Here is an 18,774-nt window from a genome sequence, read left to right on the forward strand (position 1 = left end):
TAAATTATTAATACTAATTTGTTCTTTCCCAGGTGTTAAATTAAGAATTTTTATATCCCGAAGTTCTTTTCATAAAGTAGTTCAATTTTGTATGTACAAAATAATTAAATTTTCAACAGAATCTTATAATTTGAAACTAAAATGATGAATTTGTCTGCTATAATAACAATAAAAATTCGACCAAGAAAGACGGATTTTAATTTAAAACAAATTAGTAGAATCCTCAATCATTAAAGATGATTTTTTAACCAAGCGGTCGCATTTTTAATGGAAGAAGATACAATTGATACCGAAAGAAAAAATCTCAAACCAACAAAGCAAACTTTCAACAAAAGAGTTGCATTTATCACTTGGAAGGATTTTTCAGTCATGAGAGAAAAAAAATCGTAAACAAATTATTGACTTTTCAACCAGAAAATATTATTTTTTAACCAAAAAGTTTATTTTCAACTAAATATTTGAATTTTAAACTAAAAATAGTTTTGAACCATAAACGGAATAGTTAAATTTGCAGTTAATCATGCAAAAAGATAGATCTTCAACTGAGAATATGAATTTTTAACAAATTAGTTTAATCTTTAACGAATTAATTCATTTCCAAATCAAGAAGATTAATTTTATAAAAAAAAAACGATTTTACGGCAAAATACGTAGATTTTCAACTAAATTTCTGAGTTTTAAACTAAAATCGATCTATTTTCAACAAAAACCAGACTAGTTAATTTTTTATTAAAAACAAAAAAATTATTTTCAACTAAATCGTTAAATCTCCAATCAAATAGAATTTTAAAAGAAAACAGATGAAATCTGAACAAAAACTATAATAGTAGATTTCAGAATATTATTTGACCAGTAATCAGCAAAAATTTAACATCAGAATTTAATTATTTAATTATCCTGTTCGACAAAATAACATCAACACTTTATATAATAAGAGACTTTTGAGTTTAAAAAAATGAACTTTCAGCTTAAAATAGTTGGATTTTCTTATTTGGTTTTGTTACTTCAGTTTGGATTTAAGCAAAACAACGAAAAAAAGAGAAAGTTTTTTGAAAACAAGGGAAAAACAAGGAATTCTCTTTAAAAAGGGGATATAGGTGAAAATAGGAGAAAGCGTGTCAAGTCTGTCTTTTTTAGATGCTTTACCAGTAAAAGAAAATGCATAATTTTCATTTTTTTTAAGCACTTCAAAAAGTGTTTCTTCACATTTATATTGTTCATGTGTGATGTCACATACTGCGTTACCCCCCCCCCCCATTGTCACAAATAATCAGAAAACCTGCCCCACAGGCAGTATGAAGTAGTTTCTGAATGGCCCCTTTATAGAAAAATCTGTTCCAAATACAGCCGTAACGCTATTTTTCATCTTACAGGGACATTATCGATTTGAGGGTCCGATGTTTCCTTCGATTCAAGAACTGATTATGCATCAACTAAAATCTGGGTTGCCAGTAACTAGTCGTTCGGGAGCCATTCTAAAAACTCCAATTCTTCGAGAACGGTGGGAATTAAACAATGATGATGTCATTCTTTTAGAAAAAATAGGGCGAGTAAGTATCTATTATGTCCACATAAAATCCTAATAAATAGAATAATAAAATATAATGACAGAGTTACTACTGGTCAGCGAATTCTGGAAAGTCAGGGAAAACCTGAAAGATTCTGGGAAATTTCGATAAAATGAAGTTGAAGTTAATTGTATTATTTTCTTGAAATTTCAACAATTTTGCTAAATTCATTCTTTTTGGTTGAAAGCCCAGATCTTTTGTTGAAAATTCCACTGTTTTGTGGAAAAATCTTAACCCATCAGCTGCGGAAAATTTTCGCCGATTTTTAACTCCTTTTCGATGTTTTAGTTATATTGCTTTAAGTAACTTAAACTAATTAGCTAATTTACTAATTTAACTAATTAATTTAATAACTAATAGTTCAAATAACTAATTGAAACTTAACAGATTTAACTAATTCAAAAGAGATAAAACGCGTGGTACCATACGATACCGCCAACAGCTGATGGGTTAATTTTTTTGAGAATCTTATCTAATGCTTCGCTTTAAATCACCTTAATTACGTAAAAAAAATTTTATTATTTAATAACCATTCAACACAAAATATCTTCAAATTCATGTTTTGTATTAAAAATTCGTATTATTTTGGTTCAAACTTCAACTAGTTAGTTGACATTTAAACTGCTTTGTTCAAATTTTGTTGGTTGATGATTTATAATTTTAGTTTAAAAAACCTTAGTTAATATTATTTGACCGGGAATTATACAAAATTTTTAGAATACAAATTTTGTCCAACTTTGGTTTAACCGCTTTTTAAATAATTTTTCAAATTATGATTTTTAAAACGGGGTGGTTTTAACAGTTTTCTAAATAATTAAATTGCAGTTTTGAAGATTCAAACAATTAAAAATTAAAAGCATTTGCAGTTGAAAATTTTTGATAAAAAAAAGTTTTATTTTATTATCTGTAAATATAAATAAATAAATAATTTTTAAAATGGATTTGTACTCTAAGTATATAAATCTTAACAATAATTGATTTGACCAAACATTTCTAGATCCTTTAAAAATTTGAGAATTTCCAGATTGTAACTGTCTCAATCCGAAAGTCTTAATAAGAATTGAAATTAATATATCAATAATATATTTTTAATTCAGAGTTTCAGGTCTTCCTTCATATTATTTTTTATATTAAATTTATTAAATAAATTTATCAATATACTATTTCTATTAATTTTTTTTAACCATTAAAATATAAACGTGCGTTTCACTATTTTCAAATTAAAAATAAATATGTAATAATATAGTCATAATTAAAGATTTTTATTAAATTAAAAATATTGTGAGACTAAATTATTTATTTTGTATACCATTTAATTTGAAATTTCACTGTTCATTTAAGACGAGTAAATTGAAACCAAATATTTCAAATAAAACAATATGAAACTGAATCGTTTTACATAGAAACCTTTGAATATTTAGATTACCGAAGAACTTTCAAACTTTTAGCGTTATAATTTTAATTGTTCTATTTAAAAAGTGTTTAATTTATAAGTGAAATTGTTAAGTTTTCACGCATAAATAACAATTGATCACTTATTATATGTAGAAAAAATTTGAGTAATTTACAGAGATATTTAGAAGTTTTGAAAAGACTCAAAATTAATTAAAAACTTGAAATTATTTCAAGTATTTTAAACGAAGTTTGTTAGCTTTTTTTTCAGAACTTTTAAATACATTTTAAAATTAATCGAATTTTGCCTACAATTTTTGGAAAATCCTGCAAATTAAAAAAAAATCCTTAAAATCTTTCAGGTCAAATTAAAATTTTTGTTTTAATTTGCGAGATTTTCTAAAAGTTATAGAAAAAATGCACTCTCAAATATATTTAAAAGTTAAAAAAAAAAAAAATTCAAAAATTATTTTGTATTTGGAAAAATTTTAAACCACTTCTAGATTTCTCAAGATTTTGAAATAAAATTTTAAAGCTTTTAAACGATGCCTGGACTATTTAAAATAAAAACAATTTAACGTCTAATTTAAGAACTGTTAAGTTAAAAAATTATTTTTCAATTTTTAATTTGTCTAGTTTAAAATTACTTAAAATAATATAATTTTGAAAATTTTTAAAGTTCATTGCTTGATTCTTTAATTGAGACAATTGAAAATTTTAACGTGGATTTATATTTTTGGAACTTAATATGAATCTTTGAACTCTATAACTGATAAAAATTCTCAATTTTGCAGTGTAAATTTTTAAACTCCAATTTAAAGGTTTGGAATTCAATGGTTCCACTTTCAATGCTTTAATTTGTTGTTCATTGTTTATTACTTTATATGGAAAAATTTTCAGAATATAGTTTGATTTTTTAAATTTCATTGACCGTGAAAAATGTTAGCGAACCGGGAATTTTTGTCTTCGATTAAAACGGCCACCCGGCTTAGGGACTAATTGATCTCTCTAGTTTAAAATTTAACAGCTGTGTTGGAAATTAATTTTTTTGGTTCAAAATTATTTTTTTTTTAAATTTAAAATCTATATTTTTAGATGAAATTTCTTGTATTTTGTTAAAACTTAATCTTTCTTGATTGAAAACTCATATTTTTGGTTAAAATTTCATCTATTTGCTTAGAAGTTAAGGTTTTTTGATACTAGAACGAAAAATTTATCATTCATAACTGCAATAAATAAAACAGAAGTAAGTTGAAAGGTTAAATTCCAATATTTCCAGGGAAACTTTGGAGACGTTTACAAGGCCCAGTTGAAATCCTGCAAGACTGAAGTAGCCGTAAAGACTTGTAAAGTGACTTTGCCCGACGAGCAGAAGAAAAAGTTTCTGCAGGAAGGCAGAATTCTTAAGCAATATGATCATCCGAATATTGTTAAGCTCATTGGAATTTGCGTCCAGAAGCAGCCGATCATGATCGTTATGGAATTAGTTCCCGGTAAATAATTTGGATTTCAACTTTTAAGTCTTCCCTTCATTTAAATGTTTTTTTTTTTAATTTTACAAATTGAATATTTTATTTCAAGAAAAATTGTCTTTAGGATTCGTTCATTTAATCGAGGTTTTTTTTCAGGCGGATCCCTGCTAACGTATCTCAAAAACAATAAAACTAGTATCACTCAGAAAGAACAACTTCGTATGTGCAAAGACGCTGCCGCAGGAATGCGATATTTGGAATCTAAATCATGTATTCATAGAGATTTAGCGGCTCGAAATTGTCTCGTTGGTGAGTTATCTATAAACAAGATAAAAAAATTGTATTTAAAATAGCAATTTTAATTTAATTTAAATGTTAGGCTATGACACGATAGTAAAAATCTCAGATTTCGGAATGTCCCGAGAAGAAGAAGAATATATAGTTTCGGATGGAATGAAGCAGATTCCAATCAAGTGGACTGCACCAGAGGCTCTTAACTTTGGTATGTCTAATTTTTAATCTTGCAGAAAATAATAATTTTCTAAACTAAAATAACTGGAGTTTCTCGGTATTTCAGGAAAGTACACTTCCCTGTGTGATGTTTGGAGCTATGGAGTTCTAATTTGGGAGATATTTTCTAAAGGCGGTAGTCCTTATCATGGAATGTCAAATTCTCAAGCACGAGAACAAATTGATAAAGGTAGATAACAGTTTGCACTTTAATAATTCTCTGTTATCATTAACATTGGAAAAAATCTTACATATTAAGTACTATATTTGAATTTAACTTTCACGGCTTAATTTTTTACCCTTGTGAAATTAAATTGAACTAAAATTATGGGTTCGATGTCAAAAAATTTAATAAAAATCGACTTCAAACTTAATCTTTCAAGAATCTTGTAATATTGAATCGTTGATGTTAAATGTATTTAATTTTTGACGGTTTGAAATAGACATCCTCAAACTCAACTTTTAAAATTTATTTGTGAATATTTTTATATTTTTAATTACGAGATTGAATTTTTCAGTTTTTAATTATTTTAAATAAAGTGTTTTAGAAAGTTATAAAATTTACAAGATTCATAATAAAATGTTGAAAGTTTTTTTTATATTGTTGAATTTCGAAGTTTATCTATCACATTAGTAATTTTAATTTTTTGGTCATTTCTTACATTATTAAAAACAATTTCAACTGAGTTTCAAAACTTTGAAAAAAATAACATTTTCCTAACATTTTGGATAGAAGTTTATTTATTTTGTGCAATAAAAATGCAATACTTTGGTTATTTTGTTAACTTAAATCTAAAGATTATTTCTTAGGAGTATTTTGAAATCTTTGACATGTTTGTGCAATCTAATGAAATCCTTGAAATCTGGACTGCACTCATTTTTTTATTGTTTTTGGTAATATGGCATCCCGATAACATTTTAAGATGAAAACGAAAATGATCTGTCGAGCGCTCTTAATATTATCATTTGTTAATTTATATTCAATAAATTAAATTTTCTTATGGTATCAAAAGTATGCCATTAGTACAATTTTTTTATTATCTTCGTAATTAAATAAAAAAATTGAGCTTTTCAAAAAACACCACTCCGAATATTATTTTGATATATTTGTGAGGTGACAGGCAACCAGGTTCAACAACAAAAAATCGATTTAAAAAATGGTGACCAATAATTATCATGTAATCCTATGAAAATTTCTTTATTTCTTAGTAATTAAGTACAAAAATCCAGTTTTTTTTTCTTCAAAAAACACCCCTCCGAATATTTTCACTTTTATATATTTTCGAGGTAACAGGCAACCACCATCAACAACAAAAAATCGATTTAAAAAAATGGTAACCAATATTTATCATATAATCTTATGAAAATTTCTTGATTTCTCAGTAATTAAATAAAAAATCAAGTTTTTTCTCAAAAAAAAAAAAAAGAAAACCCCCGTCCGATTATTTCAATTTTCTTATGGTTACTCGTATGCTTGCACGGTGACAGCCAACCAATTAAAAAAAAATACATATATTAAAAAAATGTTAACCAATATTCACGATACAGTTTTAAGAAAATTTCTTAATATTTTACTTATTACACACAAAAATTGAGCTTTTCTTAAAGAAAAACTTCTCTAATGATTTTTATTTTTATCTTTATATATTCGTGAGTTGACAAACAAGCACATTCAACAAAAAATTGATAAAAAAAATGTTAACCAATATTTATCATATCTTATGAAAATGACTTTGTAACTAAATACAAAAATCGAGTTTTTTCACAAAACACCCCTCCGATTATTTTCATTTTCATCTGGATATATTCGTCAGGTCAGGTAAACACATTAAAAAAATGATTAAAAAATGTTAATTCATATTTACCATAATTATAATCTTGCGAAAATTTCTTTCTCTAGTAATTAAATAAGAAATCGAGTTTTAAAAAAAACCTCCGAATATTTTCATTTTGATTTTAATATATTTGTGGGATGACAGACCACCATATTCAAAAACGAAAAACCTATTAAAAATGTTAATCAATATTTATCATAAAATCTTATGAAAATATCTTCATGTCTTAGTAATTAAATATAAAAACTGAGTTCTTTTTTTTCAAAATACACCCGCCTGATTATTTTAATTTTCATCTTGTTACTCGTATATTCGCGCGTGCTTAGATAGCTACATAATATATATATATATATATATATATATATATATACACATAGATACATACATATTAAAAACATGGTAACTAATATTTACTATATAATTTTACGAGAATGTCTTAATTCTTTAGTTATTAAATACAAAAATCGAGTTTTTTCAAAAAACACCCCTCCGATGATTTTCATTTTGATATATTCATGAGTTGACTAACAACCATATTCAACAAAAAAATTACTAAAACGAATGTTAGCCATTATTGATCATATATTATGAAAATGCTTTTGTAATTAAATACAAAAATCGACTTTATTCAAAAAGCGCCCAATCGATTATTCTAATTTTCATCGTAAAATGTCCGAGGGATATTTAATAATTTTATCAAATAAAATTGAATATCCCCAGGGTACCGAATGCCAGCACCAGAGGGAACTCCTGAAGAAATCTACAGGTTGATGTCACGTTGTTGGGAATACGACCCAGAAAATAGGCCGCACTTCGATCAAATTTTCTCAATCGTGGATACTTTAGCTCAAGCTTATTCATAAACTTTTCCCTAGTTGAAGGCAGCAATTAAAAATTTACTAAGAAAGTCTGAATCGCTGCTTAAAGTATTTTAAAGGCCGTTGTAATTACTGCAATGTATATCAGAATATTATTCTTTAGAGATCTGACACTTTTTGAAATTTGTCGGCGTGCAATTTTCCTATTTACTGTCAATGAATGCACAGAGTCCCTCCAGCAGTTAAATTAATGAATGATTTTCCGTCGTCGGTATTCTAGTATTTTAGAGTCCTAGCCGTGCAATAATTAACAATCGTTAAAGAGAAATCACTGATTTCTCATGTATTTTCTGTATAAAGCATTGCAAGAAGCAATTCTTGTGTAAGCGAGAGGAATACGCAGAGTTTATCTTAAAATTGTTTTATCTTCTCGAATTTTGATTATCCCAGAGTATTATAAAGAGTAAGAATTTATATTGTATGTTAATTTTAAGCGCTTTACTTTTAGCACCTCATCGGTTATTGCATATTTCTCTCTTTATTTTTTTTTTTGATTTTATTATACGATGCGCGGACGCTAAATGTTCATGATTATTATATTGCGGGTCGTGAAATTACGTCCAAATATTCTACCCGCAACTAATTATCGATTGTTGCTCGATTTTTTATTGTTAACAGATTTTTTATGTCGCCATCCATTTTGATGATAATGTATTTATGTATTCTGTGATTGCATCGTTTTCCATAAGACTCAAAACCCTTCGAGACAAATCAAGCAGAAGAAAAAAAAACTGGTAGAAGAGGAATTCCGATTTCAATCATTGGCATTGTGAGATGTGGTAAAATTACATAAACATTTTTACAGTTTACATCCGAGGTATTTGAGAATTTTTCTGCTTGAATGTAAAACAATATGCCTGACGGGTACTTTTTCAATTTTGAAAAAAGTGCCATCTGACAAGCGAACTAACGCGGGAAGAAGCTTGGCAGAGAAAAACGACTACTATGATGAGAAATGCATTGTTTATTCAGTCTGTTCTTTAATATTGTCTTGAAATCTCAAATTGCTGACCAATAGTTTCCAGTTAGTGGCGCTGGTGTCGCTAACATACAGGCGCGTATACGCTGGAAAGACTTGCCTTGTAACAAGGCTCTTCTGTTTTTCATCTGTACATTAAATTTTTAATTATGTGTGATAATATTATCAACGATAACGGCGAAATGGCTTCTGCTTCGCGAAGCTTGAGAGTCAGAGTGCAATATTGCAATTGTATTTAAATACTCATGACTGTCGTTGTATGCAGCGATAAATAAACTATAACCGATACATATCCTGCATCTTTTGTTATAAGTATTAATTTTCATTTGCAGTTTTCACAGTTCTACAATTGAGAAGCCGGAAAAAGGTTAGACAAGAAAAAAGGCGAAGAGATATTATTTTATATACAAATTTTAATTATTTCATAAGTAGAGTTTTATTAATTCGTCGCTAACAGCAGAAGGTGTAAGGATACCCAGATCCGTGAATAAAAGATTGATGTAATGTGGAGGAGTGTAGTCGACTAGTGGGTGCTCCTTCCTTAGATCCTTTTTCAAAGTGCTCGCTGTATACTAAAAATTTAGAGAATTTTTAAAATTCCGAATTAACAACTTTTTTTAATTCACCAAAACTCAAATCATTTTTAGGGTTACTACAAAAGACTGGTTTAGAAATTCCATCACTTTTCCAGGTCTACTTTTCAGGCCTCACAGACCGGTTCCTATATCCCCTATATTCATTTTCTGTCCCTAAAAAGTACCCTATTTTCAAGATTTGGTCCTTATGATAATCTATGCGCAATCCATTATATAACTTCTAATAATGTCACATTTCTCTCAATAAATGAACTCACGGGTTAATCTCTATTCAATTCAGATCTACACTTATTTCTGAAATCTCTTGAATTCTTTTAAAATATTTCAGGATATTTTTAAAGATTCCCAGAAATTTGTAATAGGTTGCATTAATTTGAAGGGATTTTAAAGATTTTAGGGTATATTCAATACTTCTAATGCATTTTCAAGAGCTCTCAATTTGAAATATTTTAGGGAATTTGAAATGATCTCAAGCAAGTTTTTATTAATTTAATTAATTTGAAAGGGTTTTAAGGCAATTGAAATTCAGGGAATATACCTGATTTCATAGAATTTCACGAGAATTTAATAATATTTTAGTTGACTTAAAAAATGTATTCAAGAGAAGTCATCTATTTTGGAGAGTTTCTAAGATTTGAAGAGATTTGAAATTATTTTTTAGAATTCGCCATGAATTCTTATCTATTTATTCCTAATTCTTTGGAATTATTTTTTATTTTTTTAATTCACTTGAATCCTGAGGACCAATTGAAGAAACGTCAAAGGATTTGAAATATTTGAAGGTATTGTCAAATATTCACAGGCATTTTAAAGAGTTTAAAAAAGTGTAAATGTATTATTCAAAAGCTATCAAAGTATTCAAAATATTTTAGGAAATTTAAAAATATTCTCAGATTTTTTATTTTTATTTATTTCAATACTTTGATGGGATTTCGACTTTGAAATATTTTAGGGTATTTTAAAGGATTTCAAGATTTAAAGAATTCTAAGGGATTTTCAAAAGCTTTAATAATTTTAAGGGATTTAAAAAAATTGTGTGCGGATTTAAAGAATTTCCTAGATTTTAGGAAGATGTCGAAGAATTTTACAGGACCCGTAAGGTTATAGGATATTTAAAAAGATTCTAGGAGATTTTATAAGATTTTTGATGGCATTCAATTTATATATTTCAAAGAATTTATTCAAAAGTGAGGGATTTTGTGGGGTTTCAAACATTTCAAGAGATTTTCAAATCTTTTTTTGCAATTCATTTGGAATTTGCTCTGAGTTCCTCTTAATTTCCCCTAAATTATTTTAAATCCTTATGAATTCTTCCAAATTCACTTATTTACTTCTTAGTTATTTTATCAAATTCTTATAAATTCTCTAACTTTTCTAAACTCATTTCAAACTTACTCAATTAAATGATTTTTACATATATTTGAACTGTTTTGAATTTAACTGATTGTTTTTTAAATTCAGTTTCATTTTTGATGAATTTCATCGAATTCTTCTCGTTTTCCTTAAATTCCTCTAAATTCACTCAAATCTGACTGAAACGAATGGATTTTTTCGATTTTAAAAAAAGGTGTCCAAAGCATATGAACTATTTTAAATCAGACTTGAATTATTTTGTAGTCATTAATCGCTTTTTAGATAAGAAATTAGCAGGGTTGAAAAGATTTGAAATTATTTTTTGCAATTCACTCTGAATTCTTCTTAATTTACCTTGAAATTTGGCCAATTTCTTGGAATTTTCTTGAACTTTTTTAATTCACTTGAATTTTAAATTGACTTATTAATTCTACTATATTCAATGGATTTTTCTGAATTAAAAAAAAATTTTATTTAATTAATCTTGAAACCAGTGAAGATTTTTCGTATCTATTTTTGAAATGTTTTCAATTCAATTTATTTTTTGTACATTTAACTTGAATTTAAAAGAAAATTTGAAGTTAAAATAAAATAATTTATTCTTCGAATTCTTCTAGCTTGCCTTAAATTTATCTAAATTCATTTCAATTTTAAAAAATTTTAAATCAATAGAATTTTTATGATTTAAAAAAATTGTCCAATACAACCGAATTCTTTTGAATTTAAGTTGAATTTTGTTGAACTACCCTATGGTCCCTATATTTTATCCCATAGGGACTGTGAGGCCTGACTTTTGAAAAAATCCAGTTAATTCTATTCAATTTCAATACTTTATTCATGACTAGTCTCAAATTAATTTACCAACAATATTATTAGTCAATACAAATCCCGGTGATTTTTTTTACGACAAAATACATAGTGTTATGGGAACGTTTTACAGAAAAAATATGAAAAGCTACAACAAAACATAATCCTAATTTTGTGTAGTTTTGTTCTACAAAATTTCTGCACACTATTGCGAATATCTTTTAAAAAAATCTACGACTCTAAAATAAGGTTTAGTTTATTAGAATACAATTTTAGATGAAAAAGTTATCCTCTAAAAATTTAGTTTTTCGTAAATAATTTTTCCAAGACATTCAGATTTCCTAAATTAAAAAAATTGTTTAACCATATTATTTTGAGATTTAAAAAACTTTGGATATATTGTAGGAATTGAATAGAATTAGTCATACTCCTTACATTCTAAACAACTCCCACGAATATTATAATTTGTTTTTGAATTTTAAATTATTATATTATTTTTATTAGTAAAAAATCAATTTGCAAAATTTAAAATTCACCGTAGAGTACTAAAATAATAATGATTAAGTCCTTGAAGTAGGTCCAAAAGAAATCCAGTTATTTTTCCAAAATTCTATCCATTTTTCAGGACCTCCATTTTTTTTTCAAAATTCTAAGACGTTTCTAGGCCTTTTAGCAACTCTTTTGGATAAAACTTAGAAACCCGAGTTTCAGTAAAGTCGAGAACTAAAGTTTAGAAGTTAAATTTTATGAAATGTCTTCATGAAAAATAAATCTTACTTTAAATTCATCAGCGAGATCGGCTTGATTTAGAGGATAGACTCTCGAGAATTTGAAGCTTTCCGTTAAGACATAGAAGGGTTTGTTCGCCTCTTTTGCGCAGACTGCCATCGTGAATGTCCCCATCTAACGAAATAAAATATAAAATTGATAATCAAGATACGAATTTGTATTTCCCATTTTTAATGAATAAATTTATAACTTCACGTACTTTATTAATTATTCCTCCACTTTCAGCAATGCCTTCAGCTCCAACCATAACGATATCTACTCTTTCCATAACGTGTCCCATTGCAGAGTCAAATATAATCGTGCAAGGAATTCCCAACTGTTTCAGGTTTTCGCACATTTCCTCCCTATTTTATTAATAAAGAAAAAAAACATGTTTTAGAAATTAAAATTTTAGATAATTGCTGAAATACTACAGGGTGGCGATTCGGTGGACGATTTCAAATTCCCGATATTTCCCGGTCAACTGAGTCACATTCATATTTGCCGCAAAACCCGAAAATTCATTTTAATTCATGACGTTCATTGTAAACATCTTTTAAAACAACAGAGCAAAAAGTTTGAAAATAAATGAATTTTCAAATAAAATTAATGAATCTTCAACGAGAAACGTTGAATTTTAAACCAAATTATGAATTTTCAAATAAAATAATGAATATTTAACAGGTATACTTTGATTTTCAACCAAAAAAATTAATTTTTAAACAAAGAGGTAAATATACTACCAAAAAGAAACATTATCAACAGCATAACAGATCTTTTAACAAACCACTTAAATTTTTAATTAAAGAAGAAAAATATTCAACCAAACAGTTGAATCTTAAACAATTTTTTTTTACTGGAACAATGAGTCTCCAACTGAAAGAGTTGAATGTTTAACAAAAGACGTACTTTCAACTCAAAAAGATCATTTTCTGGAAAGAATTGACTAATTAAAAATGTAAACAAAAAATAAATGTTCAACCAAAGAGATTAATCTTTACGTAAAATTATGGAATATTCAACTGGAATAATAGTTACAATTGTAGTTGAAAAAAATATTTTTCAACTAAAAACGAAACAAATTTGCAACAAAAGAGTTAAATTTTCAGGAAAAAATTCCCTTTCATAAAAAAAACAAGTTTTTAATTCAATAGCTATTAGTCAACCAAAGAAATGAATTTTTAATAAAAAGATGAATCTTAAAAAAAAAAAAAAAATCATCAGAAAAGTTTAACATTCAACCAAGTAAATTTATTTCCAACCTTAAAACATGATTTTTCAGCTAAAATAATAAATATTTAACTGAAATACTTGAATTTTTAACCCAAAAGAAGAATTTTTTAACAAGGGGATTAAACTTCTAAGAAAAGTACATTTTCTGCAACAAAAAAATTGATTTTTTAATAAAATACATGAAGTTTCAACAAAATAGTTGAATTTTCAATTAAAAACGACAAATTATCCACTAAACTGTTGAATTTTAAACTACAAAAGATGAGCTTTCAACTAAAAACGTGATAGTTAAATTTTCAGTTGGAGAAATTAATTTTCAGCCAAACTGATGAATTTTCAACTGAAATTATGAACCTTCACTTGGAATAGGTGCATTTTATACCTAACAAAAAGATGCATTTTTAATAAGAAACATTTATTTTTTACAAATAAAGACTTATTTTCCACAAAGTAAATACATTTTCAAACAAATGTTTTTATTTTTAAATAAAAAATATTACATTTTCAACCAAATAGTTGAATCTTCATTAAAAGAGATGAATTATCAACCAAAATAGAATAGTTGAATTTTCCATTGCAAATATAATTCTGAATTTAAAAAAAGTATTTTTAGCAAAGTAGTTTAATCTTCTAGTGGAATAGTTAAAAAATGAGTTTTAATAAAGTAGTTACATTTTAAAAAGAGATGAATTTTCAATTAAAATTATGAATCTTTAAGCCAAAAATTAATTTTAAATAAAGAGTTTCACTTTGAACCATAAGCTGTTGAATGTTTAACTAAAAAAGATACATTCACGATGAAAAATATAACCAAATTTTCTATTTTAATGCCGAAAAAATCGAAAAACTACTAGAAGTACTTTTTTTTTAGTTTAAAAAAGGGAACTTTTAAATTGTGACAAATTCTTACTTGAAACAGGAACTTTTTAACTCCTTTCTTCTAAATAAGACATGATTCTTAAAAAAAATGCTGCGCGACTTCAAATAAAGAAAAATCACTTTTTTAAATTAACCAAGAATATTAAAATAATGAAAACTTGAATTTTATTGCGTTCAGAAGTAAGCTCTTGGTCATTTCCCGGTTTTTTTTCGGTCAATGAAATTCCGGGCCAAGTCACAACCCTGATACTATTATTAGTAAGAAATTTGTTTAATATCGCACCCACTATTGTCAGGAGCAGAAGTAGTAACATATACTTCAAAGGACTTATTATTCTGAGCAGCTTGTTTCATTGTTTCGAAAACTACTCTGGATTTAGAGTGAGTTAAGATTGTCTGAAAATAATAATTTATCATTATTATTTCAATTTTGAGTTTAATAGAAAATTGGTAACAATGTTTATTTTTATCAGAAACAAATCCTATTATGTGATACTTACACAGCCATCAGTAATAAAACGTACAGCATGCTTCGCAACTTTTCCACGCGCTGCAACTAGTTTTTTGTAAAAAATTTTCCCCCTGTGTAGCATTATGCTTTTACATTCTGCGAACGACTGAAACAGAAATTATTCAGCAGAAACAATTTAAACTCACATATTAGTCAATATATGGGTGAAAATCAAAAAGTTGGAATCATTCAATCACATTTTCTGTTGTCAAAAAGATTCAGAACAACATAGAACCTTTTTTCTAATAAAATTAATCACAATAAGTGTAAAAATACTTATAAGCGAGATGAAAACCTAGGTCCTTATTAAAAATTTCGTTTTTAAAACTAGCAATCAATATTTAAGTCTTTTAGAGCCTTCGTGTTCGTAAATTACAATTTTTGTAATACATTTGTTTTTATTTACAATAAAATTAATATAACAAGTAAATTTAAGGTTATTTAACATTATTTTAAAATTAAAAAATAATGGAAATATCGACTATTTTCTTTCTTACAATTAACTTTACTCAATGAAAATAAATTTGATGTTATTTGATGAAAAGGTAGGGAAACGTGACTAGAGTTCAAAAATGCAACCTACAGTGGACAATCATTAATTACAAATACTAATTTACATGTAAAATAATTAATTTAATTAATATTTAAGACACTATACGTGTTCAAAAATTAAAATGATTTATTTTCATGTATTTGTGCTCTTGGTTAGTAATTATCCACTGTAAGGTGGTTTCCCCTAATCCAAAAATTTAATTATTTTAAAGTATATTTTTAAGTCAGAATAAACTAATAATTAAGTGTTGAAGTATGTTCAATAATATACAATTATTAATCAATTTAAATGTAAAAATTAAATCCTCAGGCCATTAAATTAATGGAAAATTGTTTGTTTTTTTACCAGATGTTATAAAAACTTTGAAGCATTTAGTTATGAAATTATAATTATTTAATAAATTTGCAAAAAGGTAGCCAGGAACGCGTTACTGCAGAAAACTTAATCATATTTCATCGAATTTATTTTGATCCGGAGGATACTTCAAATAATTTGGATATAGGGTATTGTGGGAAAGAAGGCTTAATACAACCCTATGTTTAAAATAATTAATCCTCTAAATACAAGCGCATAATATTCCAGGGACATGATATTGTCAACTTTTTGATTTTCACCCCTATATACTTTATTTTCGTACATATTTAACTTGTAATGAAATTTAAAATTTACATGTAAAGTAAGAGGCCATATATAAATTACGTAAGAGTTTTTTTGGAGAGAGGGGATTCAGAAAAATATTACGATGTTACATGGAGGGAGGGGGTAAATCAATACTGCTACATAATATTTATAACAAATTAGCATAATTGGAAATCCATGTATCCAAGGTTATAGTATATAACTTTAAAGTTGAGAACTTTTACAATAAAAGATTGTCATAACGTTTTAAAGACTTCGTATCGGCATAATTAGCTAAGTAATTTTTTCCATGCTTAAATTATTATTACCCGCAAAATCGCTCAACCTTTTTTTAGGTTATCGGTTTATAAAATTATAAAATATAATAAAATTACTTGGATTTCCAGTGATTCCTTTTCTTTTTTTTTAGTGAATTTACAGGATCCAAAAATTTCAAAGAATATCCAATTTCACGGGATTTGAATGGCCTATATCATATTTTAATGAAATTTCAAAGAAATTATTCACAAGATATTTTAAAAGATTCCAAGGAATTTCCATAGATTTCAAGACTTGGATGAAATCTCGAGATGTTTAAGATTCTAGAGTATTTTAAAATATTTCAAGGAATTTTTAAAAGCTTCACAAATTTGCAAGGAATTTCAAAAGGTTTCAAAGGATTTACAAAATTTCAAGGAATTTCCAAGAATTTCAATGATTTGACAAATTTTCATGCAGTTTTAAAGAATTCCCTACAATTTCGGAAGATTTAAAAAAATTGTATAAAACCTATAAGGTTTTAGGACATTTAAGAAGATTCTAATGGATTTTAAAGAGATTTAAAAGAAGTTAATACACTTTCCCAGGATTTCACTAATTTTAAAAGATTTTAAATTCTTTTAATAAGGCATTTTAAAGAATTTCTCTTTATCTCCAAGGATTTCACAGGAATTCTAATATTTCAAGGGATTTCGTGGAAATTCAAGCAATATCGGATTTCATGTAAATTCACGGGATTTTATCATTTAAAGGATCCAGATCATTCTGAGAGGGAGATGGGGGTCTACATAGATACTTATTGTTGTATATTCTTAATGAAAAAATGCTTACAGGGCGGGGGGGCGTGGGGAGTCCAGCCTAGGGAAACTGATGCTTACGTAATTCTTGAATAACCCCTGAGGCATTTTCAAGAGCTTTAATAAATTTCAATGAAGATATTTGTAATATTTCAGGATGTTTCTAAATATTTCAATACATTTTAAAGAACTTTAAGAATCAAGAAAATTTTAGGATAGTTTAAGAGATTCCAAGAAATTTGAAGGGCTTTAAAAAAATCAAGGAATATTATCAAATATCATGTAACTTCACGGGATTTCAAGAGATTTGATCAAATTTCGATAAAATTTTAAGGACTTTCTTAAGAAGATTAAAGGATTTCAAAGGATTTTCAATATTTAAAGAGGTTTTCAATGTCTAAAGCTATTTACAAAAATAGGAAAGACTAAATAATCTAAAAGATTTTGGGATATTTAAAAAAATATCAAGGAATATCATCAGATTTCATGCAACTTCACGGAATTTTATAATACTTCAATGAAAATTAGAAGAATTTATTCACTATAATGCAATGATAATGGCTTATCAACAAGTTTTATTGAATTTAAAACAATTTTCAATAATATTTTTATCATAGTGAAAAAATATTCTGTAATCATAACCATGTTATTTTTTTGTTATTACTTTAAGAACAATTATAGCCGAACTATTTATGCAAAAATTAGGATTGCATTTGAAAATAATATTAATATAGAAAAACATTGAACTTTTTAACCCAGTTAAAATAAAACTGTAAAAAGTTGCAGTAATTTTTTCATAATTCCATGACTTTTCCAGGTTTTCCAGTCATTTTTTTTAAATTCCATGACTTTTTCAGGTTTATCAAACACTTAAAAAAATTCCATGACTTTTACAGGTCTATCAAACACAGTTTAAGAATTCCATGTCTTTTCCAGGTGTATCAAACACCTAATAAAATTCCATGACTTTTCCAGGTTTTCCAGGTCTTGTAGCAAACCCGATTCATAAGAACTGAGGGATTTTAAAAGATTACGAAGATTTGAAGAGGTTTTCAATATTTCAATGTGCTTCCAGAAATATCATCAAATTTCATACAAATTCATGCGATTTCAAGGGATTTTATAATATTTTAATTAAATTTCAAAGAATTCATTCAGAAGAATTAAGTGATTTCCAAGGATTTCAAAGATATGAAAAGAGTTTCCAAAGATTTTTATAAATTTGACAGAATTCAAAAGATTCTAGAATATTTTCAAAGAGTCCACGGAATTTCATGTGCTTCAAATAATTTCAAGGAATATCATAGAAGAATTTATTCTCAAGAATTGAGGGACTTTAAAGGATTCCTAAGATTTCAAGGTGTTTTCAAATTTTTTTAAATATTTTCGGATATTTTAAAAATATATCCATAAAAACAATATTTTTTCACAATTTTTTAAATTACTGCTCTCTAGGCATCGCGCTGTTTACTCCATACATTCTTAGATTTTGTGATTTACTTTTCTAGTAAGTAATAAAATTGTATTTAGAAAGACATGACTGAAAATAGTTGGAAAAATTACGTCATACCAGGTGTATACATATGAAACCGGTATTGCCATTTAGCGGCCAGTAGGCACACTTGTAGGCACTGTCGGAACTTTTCATTTGTGCTAATTGGCGTATTGTCATCTGTCAACAATATCCAATACCAAACATTTCAAGTTTCATATGACATCGTGATTTTTTTCGCTCTTGAAAATGTC

General features: G+C 26.7%; 2 protein-coding genes across 5 annotated transcripts in view; one reads left to right on the forward strand and one right to left on the reverse strand.

Moving 5' to 3' along the window:
• Positions 1-8,926, forward strand: part of LOC117177843 (tyrosine-protein kinase Fer) — a 23,968-nt gene extending 15,042 nt beyond the window's left edge. For all 3 annotated transcript variants that reach the window (XM_033368829.1, XM_033368830.1, XM_033368831.1), the window contains 6 exons: positions 1,374-1,550; positions 4,240-4,453; positions 4,589-4,741; positions 4,812-4,934; positions 5,010-5,132; positions 7,498-8,926. In XM_033368829.1, coding sequence (XP_033224720.1) covers positions 1,374-1,550; positions 4,240-4,453; positions 4,589-4,741; positions 4,812-4,934; positions 5,010-5,132; positions 7,498-7,640 — 933 coding nt within the window. In that variant the 3' untranslated portion in view covers positions 7,641-8,926. The remainder of the gene's footprint in view (positions 1-1,373; positions 1,551-4,239; positions 4,454-4,588; positions 4,742-4,811; positions 4,935-5,009; positions 5,133-7,497) is intronic.
• Positions 8,927-9,027: 101 nt separating this feature from the next.
• LOC117177844 (translation initiation factor eIF-2B subunit alpha) overlaps positions 9,028-18,774 on the reverse strand; it is an 11,428-nt gene continuing 1,681 nt past the window's right edge. For both annotated transcript variants that reach the window (XM_033368832.1, XM_033368833.1), the window contains exons 4-8: positions 14,771-14,887; positions 14,554-14,666; positions 12,379-12,523; positions 12,168-12,293; positions 9,028-9,206 (exon numbers count right to left, since the gene is read on the reverse strand). In XM_033368832.1, the coding sequence (XP_033224723.1) occupies positions 9,057-9,206; positions 12,168-12,293; positions 12,379-12,523; positions 14,554-14,666; positions 14,771-14,887 (651 nt within the window). In that variant the 3' untranslated portion in view covers positions 9,028-9,056. The remainder of the gene's footprint in view (positions 9,207-12,167; positions 12,294-12,378; positions 12,524-14,553; positions 14,667-14,770; positions 14,888-18,774) is intronic.

This window comes from Belonocnema kinseyi, chromosome 8, assembly GCF_010883055.1.
Source record: "Belonocnema kinseyi isolate 2016_QV_RU_SX_M_011 chromosome 8, B_treatae_v1, whole genome shotgun sequence".
In the NCBI taxonomy this organism is placed as follows: Eukaryota; Metazoa; Arthropoda; class Insecta; order Hymenoptera; family Cynipidae; genus Belonocnema; species Belonocnema kinseyi.